Source organism: Dendrobates tinctorius, unplaced genomic scaffold, assembly GCF_039654945.1.
Source record: "Dendrobates tinctorius isolate UK_male_01 unplaced genomic scaffold, ASM3965494v1 ptg000241l, whole genome shotgun sequence".
NCBI lineage: Eukaryota > Metazoa > Chordata > Amphibia > Anura > Dendrobatidae > Dendrobates > Dendrobates tinctorius.
In genome coordinates this window covers 14766781-14784971 of record NW_027361908.1, presented here as the reverse complement: position 1 = coordinate 14784971, position 18191 = coordinate 14766781, and the positions used below count along the sequence as shown (strand labels likewise).

The window sequence follows — 18191 nt, the reverse complement described above, 5'->3', positions numbered from 1 at the left end:
CCAGATAAGTTTTCTGGTGATAGCCAGTCTTGTAGGGGATTTGTGAGCCAGTGTGCAATACACTTTGAGCTCCTGGCAGCACGTTTTCCCTCAGAGCGGGCCAAGGTGGGATTCATAATATCCCTCTTGTCGGACAGGGCGTTGGAGTGGGCCACGCCGTTGTGGGAGTGCGACGATCATGTGTTGCAGGGTGCTCTGCAATTTCTGAGCACTCTGAAACAGGTCTTTTTGGGACCTAGAGTCACCCACGATACAGCGCTCCAACTGCTGGCATCGACAAAGGGTTCGTCCATGGTCAGCCATTTTGCCGTCCATTTCTGGACTCTGGCATCTGGAGTTGGAGTGGCTGGATAAAGTCCTCATTCTGGTGTTTTGGAGGGGACTGGCTGATCAGGGAGATTCCCGCCACACTGGAGGAGCTTATAGCAGTCTCCACTCGTATCGACCTTCGTTTTAACGAGCGGGGGTTGGAGCAAGCCCAGTGTAAGCGGAGGTTTCGGCTGGCTCGCACCTTCGCCGAACCTCTGGAATCTCGTGGCCAGGCGTCCGAATCACATGAGGTCATGGAGGTGTCGCAAGCGGGTTCTAAGTCCCGGTCCGCTCGTGCACGCATGGTTTGTTACATCTGCCGGCAGTCAGGACATCTCGCCTCCAGATGTTCTCGGCGTTTGGAAGAACGTCTTCGTTTAGTGTCCTTAGGAGCTGGTTCATTAGACGCAGCGGCGCCTTCTTCTAAACTGACATTTAAGGGGACAATTAACATTGGCCCATCCACCCATATGGTAGAGCTTTGCGTGGATTCCGGGGTGGAGGGCAACTTCATGTCTTCTACCTTCGCCCGACGGCATGCAATTCCACTAGATTTGCTCGCCAAGCCAGTGACCATTCGTGGTGATAAATGGGTCAACACTACCATCGCAGATAACCCATCAGACCATCCCTTTTACATTATCCATGTCTCCTTCCCATCAGGAGATCATCTCCCTGCTTGTCATTCCCGAGGGAATTGATGAGGTCCTCTTAGGGATGCCGTGGCTATGGCATCACTCCCCTCATATAGAGTGGTCCTCAGGGAGAATTCTGGGATGGAGTAAGTCCTGTGTTGGTAGATGTCAGAGGGAGTGCATTCAGGTTGCTGCTACTGAGGTGCCCGTAGATCTTTACTCTCTTCCCAAGCACTATTGGTCCTATGCGAACGTGTTCTCCAAGAGGGTGGTGGAGACCCTTCCACCTCATCGCCCCTATGACTGCCCTATTGACCTCTTGCCTGGTGCTGAGCCTCCCCGGGGTCGAGTTTATCCTCTCTCTCCTGGAGACGGAGACTATGTCTCAGTACATAATATGATAATACATAATACAGAATCTGGCAAGGGATTTATTAGGAAGTCAGTGTCACCTGCAGGGGTGAGGTTTTTCTTCGTGCAGAAAAAAAACGGAGAACAAGTACCCTCTGCCCCTGATATCTGAGCTTTTTGATAGGTTGCGGGGAGCGAGGGTCTTCACTAAGCTGGATCTGCAGGATGCTTACAACCTGATTCACATCCGTGAGGGAGACAAATGGAAGACAGCCTTTAACACCAGGGACGGGCATTATGAATACCTGGTGATGCCCTTCGGGCTCTGTAATGCTCCTGCTGTCTTCCAAGACTTTGTGAATAACATCTTCCGGGATATAAGGGCAGCACGGTGGCTCAGTGGTTAGCACTGCAGCCTTGCAGCGCTGGAGTCCTTGGTTCGAATCCCACCAAGGACAACATCAGCAAGGAGTTTGTATGTTCTCCCTGTGTTTGCGTGGGTTTCCTCTGGGTACTCTGGTTTCCTCCCACATTCCAAAAACATACTGATAGGGAATTTAGATTGTGAGCCCCATCGGGGCCAGTGATGATAATGTGCGCAAACTGTAAAGTGCTGCGGAATATGTTAGTGCTATATAAAAAAAAAAATAAAGATTATTTATATATATGCTCACCACCTCAGTTGTAGTCTATCTGGATGATATCCTCATCTACTCTCCAGATATAGACTCCCACCGGAAGGATGTTTGCAAAGTCTTCGATCTCCTACGGGCAAACTCCCTCTATGCTAAGTTGGAGAAGTGTGTGTTTGAACAGGAGTCCTTGCCTTTTCTGGGCTATATCATCTTAGCCCAGGGGTTGGCCATGGATCCTGCCAAACTACAGGTGGTGATGGATTGGCAGGAGCCTCACTCCCTCAAAGTGGTGCAGCGCTTTATGGGTTTTATTAACTACTACCACCAATTCATTCCGCACTTCTCGACTTTGCTAGCTCCCTTGGTTGCCCTCACCAAGAAGGGAGCGAATCCTAAATTGTGGTCAGAGGAGGTCTCCAAAGCCTTCCTCTCCTTCAAGTCTCACTTCGCTAGCGTTCCCATTTTACATCGCCCCAATGTGGATAAGCCATTTATTTTAGAGGTGGATGCCTCGTCCGTCGGTGCTGGAGCAGTCCTGTTCCAAAAGGATGCTCAAGGTCGGAAGCATCCTTGCTAAATTCTCGCCAGGCTAGATGGTCCCTCTTCTTCTCCCGGTTCCATTTCACCCTCCATTTTCTCTCTGGGGAGAAGAACATTCGGGCCGACGCTCTCTCCCGCTCTGTAGTGTCATCAGAGGAGGAGGAGCCTCGGTTAATTGTCCATCCAGAGCCTGAGGACTGTGGCCTTGGTTTTGCTTGAGTCTGTGCCCCTGGGCAAGACTTTTGTTCCATCTAATTTGCGACCGGAGGTTCTCTCTTGGGCTCATTCTTCCAAGGTGGGTGGACATTTTGGGACCAAGAGGACATCTGAGCTCCTGGCGAGGACGTACTGGTGGCCGCATATGGCCCGTGATGTCGACGACTATATTCGGGCGTGTGTCTCCTGTGCCAGGAACCGGTCTCCTTGGCAATGGCGTGCTGGGTTACTTTACCCTCTGCTGGTGGCAGACAGGCCCTGGGAAATGGTCTGAATGGAATTCGTGGTGGGCTTACCCAAGTCTCGTGGCTGCACAGTCATCTGGGTAGTCAACGACCATTTCTCCAAAATGGTGCACCTAGTACCTCTCCGTCAGGTACCGTCTGCACGGGCCTTGGCGGCGTTGTTTATAAAACATGTCTTCCGCTAACATGGTATGTCAGACAAAATTGTCAGCAGTTTGCGTCTCGGTTCTGGAGAGAGCTTTGTTGGCTACTCAGCATTGAGCTGAATGTCTCTTCAGCTTACCATCCAGAGACGAATGGGTTGGTAGAGAGGGCCAACCAGACTATGGTCTTGTACCTGCGGCATTTTGTTTCGGCCAGGCAGGATGACTGGGCGTCCTTGCTACCATGGGCAGAGTTTGCGCTGAACAACGCCGTAGCCGATTCCACCGGACAAATTCCATTTCTCCTTAACTACGGCCAGCATCCGCGGGTTCCTGTGCCCATGCCCGTGTCTTCCTCCAACTCTAGGGTGGCAGTCTAGCAGTGGAGGCATGTGACATTTGGGACCGCACACAGGATGCCATCCAGGCCACCAAGGAGAGAATAAGGGTTTCTGCCGATAATTACTGACGCCCCGCTCCGACCTTTGCTCCTGGCGACCTAGTGTGGCTCTCCACCTGTAATATCAGGCTGCGGGTCGAGTCCTCTAAGCTTGCGCCTCGCTTTATTGGTCCCTTCAAGGTCCTTGAGCAGGTTAACCCTGTGGTCTACCTTCTGGCCCTTCCTCCACACCTGGGTATCACTAATACCTTCCACGTGTCCCTCCTAAAGCCCGTTCACATGTCCCGGTTTTCGGAGTCTTCTACGGGACATCAAGCTTGTCCTCGGACGAGTATGAGGTGAATGCCATCATGGGGTGTAAGGTGGTACAGGGCAAAAAATATTATCTAGTGGACTGGAAGGGTCATGATCCAGAGAACAGGACCTGGGAACCTGTGGAGCACATTCGTGCTCCTCAGCTCATTGCAGCTTTTGAACAAAGTGAGCCTCAAGGAGAGGGGGGCCCTAGGAGGGGGGGTAATGTTAGGCGTCGAGTTTCTACCACTGCACAGGGGGAGTCTCGAGCCATGTCCTTTACGGTCTCCCATGGGCATGGGCTTGTTGTTATATATGAATTTTTTGAAGACCTGAGTCTTCTTCTTCAATGGCTTTGCTATTTAGTTTAGTGTAGGGACCCGTAAGCGTGAGGAACTTTGGCGCAGTTTACGGGCTCAAGTATTTTGGCCAAAATATCAGCTAATACCTCACTAATTGGTATAAAAAATTTTTTGCACTACATGAATCGGGGTGCAGCCGAGCCCAGACACGTTTGGTCTCGTATGAGGGGTGTTCACACTGGGATGCAATGAGAGGGTGCTGGCCAGCCCGCCTAATCGAATAGTAGGGGCGTTACTAATAGGCTGTGAACCAGACACCATGCATTCCCTTTGTGTGAACGGTACCCTATGCGGACCCTCATTGTGCAATTGTATACTGGGCAGTCACCCCCTCCAGGAATGGGTATGTGGAGAGTGGCTGTTAATCTGGTATTTTGCACCTGTGTTGCTGACATCTTGCTATATGGGCTGGCTGCACCCTGCAGTGCATTTGTTCTAGACCTGGGCAGGTAAGTGTTGCTGCCTTTTTGCTTGTTGTTATATATGAATTTTTTGAAGACCTGAGTCTTCTTCTTCAATGGCTTTGCTATTTAGTTTAGTGTAGGGACCCGTAAGCGTGAGGAACTTTGGCGCAGTTTACGGGCTCAAGTATTTTGGCCAAAATATCAGCTAATACCTCACTAATTGGTATAAAAAATTTTTTGCACTACATGAATCGGGGTGCAGCCGAGCCCAGACACGTTTGGTCTCGTATGAGGGGTGTTCACACTGGGATGCAATGAGAGGGTGCTGGCCAGCCCGCCTAATCGAATAGTAGGGGCGTTACTAATAGGCTGTGAACCAGACACCATGCATTCCCTTTGTGTGAACGGTACCCTATGCGGACCCTCATTGTGCAATTGTATACTGGGCAGTCACCCCCTCCAGGAATGGGTATGTGGAGAGTGGCTGTTAATCTGGTATTTTGCACCTGTGTTGCTGACATCTTGCTATATGGGCTGGCTGCACCCTGCAGTGCATTTGTTCTAGACCTGGGCAGGTAAGTGTTGCTGCCTTTTTGCTTGTTGTTATATATGAATTTTTTGAAGACCTGAGTCTTCTTCTTCAATGGCTTTGCTATTTAGTTTAGTGTAGGGACCCGTAAGCGTGAGGAACTTTGGCGCAGTTTACGGGCTCAAGTATTTTGGCCAAAATATCAGCTAATACCTCACTAATTGGTATAAAAAATTTTTTGCACTACATGAATCGGGGTGCAGCCGAGCCCAGACACGTTTGGTCTCGTATGAGGGGTGTTCACACTGGGATGCAATGAGAGGGTGCTGGCCAGCCCGCCTAATCGAATAGTAGGGGCGTTACTAATAGGCTGTGAACCAGACACCATGCATTCCCTTTGTGTGAACGGTACCCTATGCGGACCCTCATTGTGCAATTGTATACTGGGCAGTCACCCCCTCCAGGAATGGGTATGTGGAGAGTGGCTGTTAATCTGGTATTTTGCACCTGTGTTGCTGACATCTTGCTATATGGGCTGGCTGCACCCTGCAGTGCATTTGTTCTAGACCTGGGCAGGTAAGTGTTGCTGCCTTTTTGCTTGTTGTTAGGCATGGGCATGGGCACAGGAACCCGTGGATGCTGGCCATAGTTAAGGAGAAATGGAGTTTGTCCAGTGGAATCGGCTACGGCATTGTTCCATGGTAGCCATGTAGAGGAATAGTACAGCCACAGAGGTTCCTGATCAGCAAAGACGTTGGTCCCCGCGTAATGCCCAGGCTAATGTTAGGCGTCTGGTTGATACTCCAGGCTCAGCTATTGTACCATGCATGAGTCAGAGGCGAGCAGAGGCTCCTGGGACTAAGTCCTGCTTTTCTCCTACTGATCATGCCCGTGGGACGACCTCTCATTGGAGGTCGGAGGTCACATGCTCAGGTCCTATTGCAGCTCGGATTGGGCCATCAGGAGGGTCCCGGAAGGCTGCGTCTATAAAAGGATCGCACGGCCGTGCGCTAATATAGAAAAAGATTTGACGATGTGGAGTGAGTGTTGTATGCATGTATGAATGTCTCTGGTGAATGACTCATTATGAAACCCCTACCCTTGGTACGCATGTGTTGTGTAGCCTAGCCTGATAGCGCCCAGGCTGAGGTCCAGGTAGAGGCCGAGTCAGAGACTGCCATCAGCATTCACCGGTGGCTTTGTCTGTACGCCACGGTGCACATAGTGGGCACTCCTCGGTGGTCAGCATTCATTAGAGGCGTCCGCAGGTGCGGCGCTGCACGTTCAGTAGGTCTAGATGGACTCAGACCTCGTGTTCTTGGGGCACTGTAACCATTTACTGAGCGCTCTCTTGCCGAGTGCTGTGTGTTTTAACAGGCTCTGGCATTTATGTTCCGCAGTACTGCGGCTCTGTGACGTGGCAGAGTCCGCTCCTGTTCACACCGGGTGACTTTATCCTGCGTGTGACCTATTGTATACCGCTATATATATCCGCCGTTGCTAAGCAGCAGTTTACCACCTCTGCACGGTGGACCCCAGGCTGCGAACGCACCTTACTATTTTATTGTTTGGTTCGTTCCACCAGCCCTAACAAGGGGCGCCATGCATTCCAGGATGGGAATGAAAAGGCCATGCATAGCAGGATGGGGATGAGGGGGCCATGCAAACCAGGATGGGGATGAAAGGGGCTATGCATACCAGGATAAGGATGAGGGGGCCTATGCACACTAGGATGGGGATGAGGGGCCATGCATACCAGGATAAGGATAAGGAGGCCCATGCACATCAAGATAGGGATGATGGGGCCATGCATACTAGAATGGGGGGTGCATGCACACCAGGAAAGGGGTGAAGGTGCCATGTATACCACGATGGGGATGAGGGGACCATATATACCAGGATAGGGGATATTAAGTACAGAATTGACCACATTTTTTGCTTCAATTTTTTTCTATTTTCCTCCTCTAAAACCTAGGTGCGTCTTTTGGTCTGGTGCGTCTTATAGTCCCAAAAAATACGGTAATCTATTTTTGCAATTTCCTCCTCATTTTTTATACCACACATTAAATGTAAATTAGAAATTGTAAGGATGCATGCAAATAAATATTTTTAATAAGGATCATTTTAATAATGATTTGCATAGATGAAGAAAACTGCCATGACCACAAGTCCTGCTTTTGCAGAATTTTGAAGAAAAACAAACACGGCTGCAGTAATGGAGCTGATCTATTATTCATAATGCCAGTAGTTAATCAGCCATCAGGTTCCCTTTTATTTAAAAAAATGCAATATATTATTATTATTATTATTTATATAGCACCATTGATTCCACGGTGCTGCATATAAGAAGGGGTTACATACAAATTACAGATATCACTTACAGTAACCAAACTTACAATCACAGACTGATACAGAGGGGAGATGACCCTGCCCTTGTGGCTTACATTCTACAGGATGGTGGGGAAGAAGACAGTAGGGTGTGGGGTTGCAGCAGCTCTGGTGTTGGTGTGGCGGTAGCTCCGGTAGTGGTGAGGAGGCAGCGGGGTCATTGCAGGCTGTAAGCTTTCCTGAAGAGGTGGGTTTTCAGGTTCCGCCTGAAGGATCGGAATGTGGTTGATAGTCGGATGTGTTGGGGCAAAGAGTTTCAGAGGATGGGGGATATTCGGGAGAAGTCTTGGAGGCAGTTGGGTGAGGAGCGAATAAGTGTGGAGGAGAGAAGGAGGTCTTGGGAGGACTGGAGATTATGTGAAGGAAAATATCAGGAGATTAGTTCAGAGATATATGGAGGAGACAGGTTATAGATGGCCTTCTAGGTCAGTATTAGTAATTTGAACTGGATACGATGAGAGAATGGAAGCCAGTGAAGAGATTTGCAGAGGGGAGAAGCAGAGGAGTAGCGAGGAGAGTGATGAATTAGTTGGGCAGCAGAGTTAAGGATGGACTGGAGAGATGAGAGGATGTTAGCAGGGAGGCCACAGAAAAGGATGTTGCAGTAGTCGAGTGCACAGGTGGCGAGGTGCGATTTGGAGAGGAGACCATTAAGCTCCCCTTCAGTGATGTTAGAGAGTGAGGTTATGGGGTTTGGGCATTGGTCTGGTATACAAAGGGGTTGTGGTGGTTGAACAATAAAGACTTGCCTTGTTTGGTCGATCTTATTTTTGAAGTGTGTGGCAAAGTCCTCATCAGGGATTAGGGAGGTTGGAGGGGGCAGTGGTGGGCGGAGGAGGGAGTTAAAAGTTTTGAATAAAGGGCCTTTTACACATAGCGATATCGCTAGCGATATCACTAAAACGTCACCGATTTTGTGACGCAATAGCGATATTGCTGGCGATATCGCTACATTTGACACTTACCTCCTACTGGCTCCCCCGCTGGATATCGCTGATCGCGCGAGATCCTCCTGGTCCATTTCTCATCGTCGGCTTCCTGCTGGCGCCGACAAGCGACTCATGAATGCGGGAGGAAGTCATCATCAGAGCTGCCGTCTAACAGGTAAGAGCGACCGCCGACCACTGCTACGTCGCTTGTGAGCTCTGCCTGTTTGGCAGCTCACTAGCGACCATTTAGCGGTGCACCAGCGATCCTGACCGGGTTGTATCGTTGTCGGAATCGCTGATGCATCACTAAATGCAACAGTACCTTAACTGATTGAGGTAGTAGGATAGGGAAGATACGAGGGTTGTGAAGTAGGCCTGTTTAGCAGAGGTGAGGGCAAATTTGAAAGCGAGTGTTGCCTGTTTGAATGCAGTGAAGTCGTCTTGCGAATTTGTTTTCTTCCAAAGCCGCTCTGCAACCCTGGACACTGGCTGGAGCTTTTTAAAGGTGTTATTGTGCCAGGGTTGTCTATTGATATGTCGCACTCTGCCATGAACGAGAGGGGCGACTGCATCAATAGCTGATGTGAGAGTGGCATTGTAGAAAGCAGTATACTATATATACTGCTATATATATATACAGTTGTGGCCAAAAGTATTGACACCCCTGTAATTCTGTCAGATAATACTCAGTTTCTTCCTGAAAATGATTGCAAACACAAATTCTTTGATATTATTATCTTCATTTAATTTGCCTTAAATGAAAAAACACAAAAGAGAATGAAGTAAAAAGCAAAACACTGATCATTTCACACAAAACTCCAAAAATGGGCCAGACACGCTCAGCCTAATACTTGGTTGCACAACCTTTAGCCAAAATAACTGCAACCAACCGCTTCCGGTAACCATCAATGAGTTTCTTACACTGCTATGCTGGAATTTTAGACCATTCTTCTTTGGCAAACTGCTCCAGGTCCCTGATAATTGAAGGGTGCCTTCTCCAAACTGCCATTTTTAGATCTCTCCACAGATGTTCTATGGGATTCAGGTCTGGACTCATTGCTGGCCACCTTAGAAGTCTCCATTGCTTTCTCTCAAACCATTTTCTCGTGCTTTTTGAAGTGTGTTTTGGGTCATTGTCCTGCTGGAAGACCCATGACCTCTGAGGGAGACCCAGCTTTCTCACACTGGGCCCTACATTATGCTGCAAAATTTGTTGGTAGTCTTCATACTTCATAATGCCATGCACACGGTCAAGCAGTCCAGTGCCAGAGGCAGCAAAGCAACCCCAAAACATCAGGGAACCTCCGCCATGTTTGACTGTAAGGACCGTGTTCATTTCTTTGAATGCCTCTTTTTTTCTCCTGTAACTCTATGTTGATGTCTTTGCCCAAAAAGCTCTAATTTTGTCTCATCTGACCAGAGAACATTCTTCCAAAACGTTTTAGGCTTTTTCAGGTAAGTTTTGGCAAACTCCAGCCTGGCTTTTTTATGTCTCGGGGTAAGAAGTGGGGTCTTCCTGGGTCTCCTACCATACAGTCCCTTTTCATTCAGACGCCGACGGATAGTACAGGTTGACACTGTTGTACCCTCGGACTGCAGGGCAGCTTGAACTTGTTTGGATGTTAATCGAGGTTCTTTATCCAACATCCGCACAATCTTGCGTTGAAATCTCTTGTCAATTTTTCTTTTACATCCACATCTAGGGAGGTTAGCCACAGTGTCATGGGATTTAAACTTCTTGATGACACTGCGCACGGTAGACACAGGAACATCTAGGTCTTTGGAGATGGACTTGTAGCCTTGAGATTGCTCATGCTTCCTCACAATTTGGCTTCTCAAGTCCTCAGACAGTTCTTTGGTCTTCTTTCTTTTCTCCATGCTCAATGTGGTACACACAAGGACTCAGGACAGAGGTTGAGTCAACTTTAATCCATGTCAACTGGCTGCAAGTGTGATTTAGTTATTGCCAACACCTGTTAGGTGCCACAGGTAATTTACTGGTGCTGTTAATTACACAAATTAGAGAAGCATCACATGATTTTTCGAACAGTGCCAATACTTTTGTCCACCCTCTTTTTTATGTTTGGTGTGGAATTATATCCAATTTGGCTTTAGGACAATTCTTTTTGTGTTTTTTCATTTAAGACAAATTAAATGAAGATAATAACAAAGAATTTGTGTTTGCAATCATTTTCAGGAAGAAACTGAGTATTATCTGACAGAATTGCAGGGGTGTCAATACTTTTGGCCACAACTGTATTACATGATGTTGTCCATTACAATACACTATCTCTAAAAAGTAAAAAACTGAAATGATGCACTGTAACTAGTGATGAGCGAGTATACTCATTGCTCAGGTTTTCCCAAGCATGATCTGGTGTCCTCCGAATATTTTGGCGTGCTCGGAGATTTAGTTTTGCAGGGGTGTCAATACTTTTGGCCACAACTGTATATATATATATATATATATACATACACACACTATATATTGTAATTACTCAGTTTTGTCACCCAATGCCTCAGTTGCAGTTGAGCCAGCGCCCTTCCACTAGATTTATAGTAATGTTCTCAGCTGTTCCTATCAGTAAAATAGACTTTGAATTAAGTGACATGGCGCATGCTTAACTACTGTTCCATTCAAATTCCTCCTAGATCAGACTAGCAAAAGCCACCATTCTTATGATCTTTGGACCCCCAACCTGATCTAGCATTTATCATGCAGTTAATAAGTCATAAATGTTTCAGGCTGCAAATCATCTTGTGAATACTTACAGGAGCACAGTTCTTAGAACAGTTAATGGTCAATATTTCCATGGCATTAAATCCGGTTCCAGTATCTTTTTCATGTAAGCATTTTACAGCGTTGCACGTCTCCCCATTGGAATACTCAATTAGAGACTGACCAGGGTGCAGCACAGTAATTCCCTGATATACACACACATCTTCCTTTTCTAGAAAATAAAAAAATAATCACAGCCAGCAAATAAAATACTGAAAACCCATCTGGCAAGAAAAAAAAACAAGAAACTAGAGAGGATAGCGTTGATGTTTATTGAGCAAAAATCAGTATAAAGTGGGTCTTGTGTTCATGACTTCCATTTAGTCCAACCAAGCCTTGGCTAATAAAGGGATCCTTTTTACTCCTATGATATCCATATTCCCTATTAGGGCATATTAACAGAATTTGTCTAAAGCCAACACCTTTTAAAGTTGGAATCAGTAATGACTGCTGTCTCCCTGAACCTCAATTAATATATACACTGCCGGACATATACTGTATATACTGCCGGACAGAGGCAAGCAGCTGACACGGCGTGCCTTATTACTTTCTGCAGAGACTTTGCTGGAAGACGTCATAGCAGTCTGTGCCAGATGAAGAATAATAGGGAAAAAATGAATTACTTATTTTGACTGAGTTACTAGTAAGTAACTGGATTCACCTAAACTATATACGATCTACAGAGCTCCTGTGTATAATGTTAGAGGTGATAAAATTAGCTTTAGTACTTTGGTTTTGGATAATAACCACTATGGTGGTATTTACAATCCACCTGCAAAATAACTTTTATTAATAGATTTAAAAGCACAAAAAACTCTCAAGCAAAGACACAATCTAAAATGGAATTATAGGGGTTAATGTACAGGATCCAGGGTTAACCAAGTAGTCGTATATAAAGATTTATCTAGGGTATATGGAAGGCTATCAATTCCCTAGAACGCACTACCATTCGCCCAACCCCGTCAGCCCTTTCATGCTGATCGAACCTCATTCTTGTAGTGCGACTGGTAGGGAGTACTAGGGAAATGATAGCCTTCCATATACCTTACCTAAATCTTTATATACGACTACCCAGTAAACTCTGGATGCTGTTCATTAACAACACCCCTATAATTTCTTTTTAGATTGTGTCTTTATTTGAGAGTTTTTTGTGCTTTTAAATCCATTATTAAAAGTTATTTTTAGGGGTCTATTTTTCATCTGGTTTGTAAGTTAATGAGGCCCTGTGTTCAATTTATTACTTGGTTCTTCTCCTCACTATGGAGAATCTTATATTATGTGATAGTAATATGTGGTCAAGTCATGATGTGGCGGTATTATTTGTCTCCTATATGTGATATGTGTATATTGACATACTGGTATAGTGGATTTTGGTGATAATATATGCTCATTGTGTGGTGGTATTTATCCTATTTATTGCTGTATTAGTTTTGGTATTGCTCACTTTTTCTGTAACACATTGGTGATATTTGGCTACTGAATAACGATTATTTAGAAGTAATAGTGAGACCATAGGACTTTACTTATGCCATTGTATACTGCACATTTACAATGACAGTGACAAAAGTAAAGGGAAGTTGTCAGCCTTGCATGCTGCTCGAACCTCATTCTTTAAGTTATGTTTTCCTCTGAAATGCTGTAAAACATAGAGAGCCATTCTGTAGTTCATGCTGCCATTGAATACAGCATGCAGGTGGGTTCCCTTCACAAACCAGCTTTTCTAGACTCTAGATAGAAACTCCATGATAGTCATGTTATAAATAATGCATGTGTGTTATACTGTATGATTATCATGTGTGAGGTAGCGCTGTCATCTAAGTAGGGGATACTCGCTCAGCAGCCACAAAATCAGATCCGGCACAGATTTTCCATAAACTCATAACAGTCCATGCGGTTTATTTAGCAGAATAAACCCACAGAAGCAACACAAAGTTCATATACAGCATAGCGTCCATTATAGCTTCACTCTGGTTATCCTTATATCACACAGGTCAAGCAAATGTCCATTACACAGGCTCATCAGCCTCAGTGTTATCTCACCCACGTCAGGGTCGCTCATGGTTCCTTCACCATCATGTGGCAGACGTCCATTCCCTCCAGGGAGTTACCAGGCACGTGCAGCCATTAACACAGCGTTCACTTGCTGTCAGAAGGCAGCCCCATCTCACTCAGACGGGACCTTCCACACTGGACCAACCAGGTCCCTGCATTCACCCCATGTGACATACCCTGGCCACATTATATGGTCCATAGCCACGCCCACCGGGTCACATGACTATGACCTCATCACAGGTCCTTCAACCACTCACACTCTTTACAACAGTGTTCTTTAAACACACTCCCTGGGTGGGTTTGTAGGTAACCAGGTCCGCCCATCTCTCTAGTTACCTGGAGACTTCTCCCTGACACATTGAAGCAACACCTCAGCAATGTCATTGCTGATCCACACACATACATAAGTCTCCATCTCAAGGCCACCCACCTTGAGATACATAACCATTCTTCAGGATTCTGCCACTCATCCTCTCTCTTGGGACCTCCACACAGCACCCCCTAGCGGACACAGTGGTCATTACACCACACATGTAATCGCTTTGATTCCTCTATTTTTATGTTTTTAATGTACTTTGACATCTTCAGTAGAGGATTTTTAAGCACAAAAGATTTGTACTTTAACTTACGCTCAAAATTCCATATATGCAATTACTATTGTAAATCAAAAAATTAAGTGCTATGTCAGACTTACATTACAATAAAGAAATGAAATCCTTGACTTGTAGTATATTACCATTCAACACAAACATGTTAGATGGTACAAATAATATAACTAATGAAAAGAAATTAAAATTAATTACCACAAATGTAAAGAATGCATCCACATGGGCTGTAACGATCGGTATCAATCCTTTGAAGCTCTCCCTGTATTAAGTGGAAACATTATTAATCATTATATGAATATATATATATATATATATATATATATTATGCACATATATATTATAAATACTTACAGCATATATTTACATATACAATGCAGTCATTTAATGGAGACCACACTCCCCTTCATCTGTTATCAACAAAAAAGCCATATGCACACTGCCATAAGGGTGGAACAACTTGAAATCAATCCAAAAAATATGAATAAGACAAAAGACAACAGCTGCAGAGTCTTCAAAAAGTTTGAAAAAGTGTGGATTTATCACTACTAGAGATGGGTGAACTCGAACAGTAAAGTTCAAGGTCCATAACGAACACCTAGTGTTCGGGCTCGAACACCAAACGCGGACTTCACCAGGAAGTCCATGTTACTGTTTGGGTTCGGCACCCTGAACATTAGCTGCTTCTCCCGCTGTCATCTACATGACAGCGAGAGAAACACCGTCGGCTCTGATCAGCCGTAAGGTTAATACCACTGGTCAGAATGCATGACAGCATGAGCCCGCAGCTGTGACCAGAGATAAAAAGTCTTGGGGTGCAGCGATGAGTTCACCACAGTTCACTGGGAGAAATTTCTCATTTCTCCAGGTGAACTGCGGTGAACTCACTGCTGCACGGTGAGACTTTTTCTCACTGTGATAGCGGTGATCTCATCAAGGTCACCACAGTTCAGGTGCACAACTGGGAACACAGCCTCAGTGACCTGCGGTAACCTCGATGACATCACCGCTAGTCACTGAGGGCTGCGCTCGTAGCAGCTCATTCCTCATTGGTTAACAAGTCGCATCTTGGCACCGTCCAGGTTGAAAACTGTTTATCTCCCGGACATGGATTACGGCGTGAGACAGAATGATGAACAAGTGAGGGATATGTTCGTTTTTTAGTTTTGTTTTTTACAGGAGACCAAGGCTTCAGTGGAATGGACATTAGGTGTGCATAACTGTTATTTTTAAATAAAAAGAGTAAAAGTGTGTTTTTTTTTATTTCAAATGAAATACTTTATTCTGGCTGTGTGTTTATTTACAATACAACTATAATATTAGTAAGAGATAGGCATCTTATATGCAGTGCTTGACATGCTATCATGCATGCGTGGCTACAATTTCAAGGAGTGGAGGTCCCAGTATAATCCCTGTCAGTCCCTATTTCTGACTGACTCTGGTACCGCAAGCTCCCGCCCTTACAAGGGCAGTCCACAGCTACCCTGACTGCTAGCCAGGCATGGACTGACCCTGCATGTCTCCCAAGCAGCCAAAGGAAAGAAAAAGAAAAACCAACAATTGATGAGTCTGTTCCTTTTATATATTGCAACAAGTATATGTGTGGCAGACACTGATTTTTTGCTTTCTTGCCTATCTGTGAAAAATTAGCTCATTTTTCCGAACTTTGAATAATGGTGATTTGAGCCTCTTGTTGATTCACACAATTATCTCATATAGTGTGACAAATGTCTAAAACTGGCTCCTCTTCTCAAACAGGGAGCTGAACTGCTGGCTATTCTTCCAGAAAAGGGAGCTCAGAGAGACGATTTATATTTTGTTGTTGTATTTTGTGTGATGGTGAATCGTTCACATGTTTTTATTGAGGTCATTGACATTTTTTTTAAAAAGCTAATGAGTAAAAGTTAAGTTTTAAACCACATTCTATTGCTAATATTTCTGATTTTCTTGTGGAAAAAATTGTGGCAGGAGATTATTGTTTACTATTTCTCTTACTTTTTATTTTTTTGAAGACCCTGCTGCTTTTTGCCTTTTTCATATTTTATGTACTATAAATATATACTTTATGTACATCTGTATATGTACATACGTATATCTTATCTTATCATATAAATATATATATATGCAGTATTATGCAAATGTTTTTGGCAGGTGTGGAAAAAATGCTGCAAAATACTCGTAAGAATGCTTTCAAAATCAGTTTAAGTTTTTTTTTTAATCAAACAAAAGGCAAAGTGAATGAGCAAAAGTGAAATCTAGATCTAATCAACAATTGGTGTGAACTCCTTTTGCCATAAAAACAACTTCAATTCTTATAGGTACACTTGTACACAGTATTTGAAGGAACTCAGAAAGGAGGTTGTTCCAAACATCTTGATGAACTGACCACATAGGACATTTTAGGCTTGCACAAATCTTCTGTCTCTTCATGTAATCCCAGACAGACTCAATGATGTTGATATCAGGGCTCTGTGGGGGCCATTTCATCAATTTCAGGTCTCCTTGTTCTTCCTTGCGATGAAGATAGTTCTTAATGACATTGGCTGGAAGTTTGGCGTCTGTATTTCTCAGCAGACCCAAACTTGGAAGGAACCTCCACCATGCTTCTCTATTGACACTTATTATTGTACTGTACTCCAGTTCTTCGTCAAAGAAACTGCCATGGATTGCAGCCAAATATTTAACATTTTGACTCATCAGTCCAGAGTACCTGCTGAAGATATGTTTTTTTGGCCACAATTCTTCCCTGAAATCTACTTCTGCCCAGACTTCCCCGAACAGTATATGGGTGTAGCTAGTCCCACTGATTGCTGCCTATTCCGAGCTGATGGCACTGCTGGATGTCTCTTGATTTCGAAGGGAAGTAAGATGATGTATCTTTTATGTGCTGCATTAAGTTTCCTTGGCAAACCACAGTGTCCACGATCTTCAAAGTTGTCCATTTTTTGGTGTACTGAATGCTGAGAAAAACAGCTAGATACTTATATATCATGCAATACCATCTGTTGGACATATGATTGGCTTCAAATTTAATCTGCAGCAGGACAACAGCCCCAAACATAAAGCCAATGTCTTGGCAAGCCATATTCACCACACCTTCACCATATAAAAGAATAAGAAGTTGGGGAAGTGATGGTACAGCTACTATAAAGCCCAGATATCAACATCATCGACTACATTCACAGAAGATCTGGGGTTAGTTCAGAGATGTTTGGAACAACCTCCTTGCTGAATTCCTTCAAAAACTATGTGCAGTTGTACCCAGAAGAATTGAGGCTTGTGATTTGATTTAGAGCTCTCTTTTTTTTCAATTACTTTGTGTTTTATTAGTTCATAAAAAATAAACCATTAATATTTCCATTTATTAAAGCAATCTGAATTTGCAGTATTTCTTCCACACCTGCCTAAATCTTTTGCCCAATAATGTATATGTATGTGTAAGGCTAGCTTCAGACTAGCGTTTTGGCCCGCAGAGCAAGGCTGCCGCTAAGCCCCGCCCCCTGCCGGCCCCCCTCCTCCTAGTGTCGCACATCGCTGCATGCGATCTGCATGCCCTATCTTTAGCATAGGGTGCGCAGACCGGGCGCTGGCCGTGTGCTAGCAGGATTTTGCGTGTGCTGCGCCCTTTTGACGGTGCGCCGAATGCACTTTGTTGCATTTTGGTGCGCTCGGAGCACCGTCAAAAGGGCGCAGCGCACTCAAAATCCTACTAGCGCACGGCCAGCGCACGGTCTGCGCACCCTATGTTAAAGATAGAGTGTGCAGATCGCATGCAGCGATGTGCGACACTAGGAGGAGATGACCAGAGGGGGCGCGGCAGGGGGAAGAGCTTAGCGGCGGCCATGCGCTGTGGGTCAAAACGCTAGTCTGAAGCTAGCCTAACATGTTCAAAAATATTGTATTCATTGCATTATTCTGGTAAATATTTTTTTTGCACTAAGAAATTAAAAAACAGACCATTTCTCATCAGTGTACTGGATCCAATTTTCAGCCATTTTTGGTCTGTATGCCTATTTCACCACCAGTATGGCATTCATTTTTCTTGTATGTGCTAAAAAAGTGTTACCTACCCATTAAATAGTAAAAAAAAAAAAGAATAGCACTGAAGCCACACTGCTTCTGAGTGCTTTTTTTTCTTCACAAACCCACTTGAATGGTCGAACTTGATTTACAAATTGATCAGAAATGGACATATCTCCATTATGTGGATAATTGGCCAACAACAAAAAAAATCAAACACGGGAATTGCTCTATAGGGTAAATTGTGTATGTGTTCTATTTGTGAAAACTACAGAAGAATGTGTGAATGAAAAATGAATGTTTAAATGAGGTCTTATTAATAGCTGTTATTTCAGCTAGTTTATGGTATAGCACA

At 44.8% G+C, this 18191-nt stretch overlaps 1 protein-coding gene across 1 annotated transcript in view; it reads right to left on the bottom strand.

The window, feature by feature from the left end:
* The window catches only part of OTOGL (otogelin like), a 356745-nt gene that overhangs the window by 43153 nt on the left and 295401 nt on the right, over window positions 1-18191 (bottom strand). Inside the window, exons 51-52 of the mRNA XM_073556969.1 lie at window positions 14015-14078; window positions 11153-11331 (exon numbers count right to left, since the gene is read on the bottom strand). Coding sequence (XP_073413070.1) covers window positions 11153-11331; window positions 14015-14078 — 243 coding nt within the window. The remainder of the gene's footprint in view (window positions 1-11152; window positions 11332-14014; window positions 14079-18191) is intronic.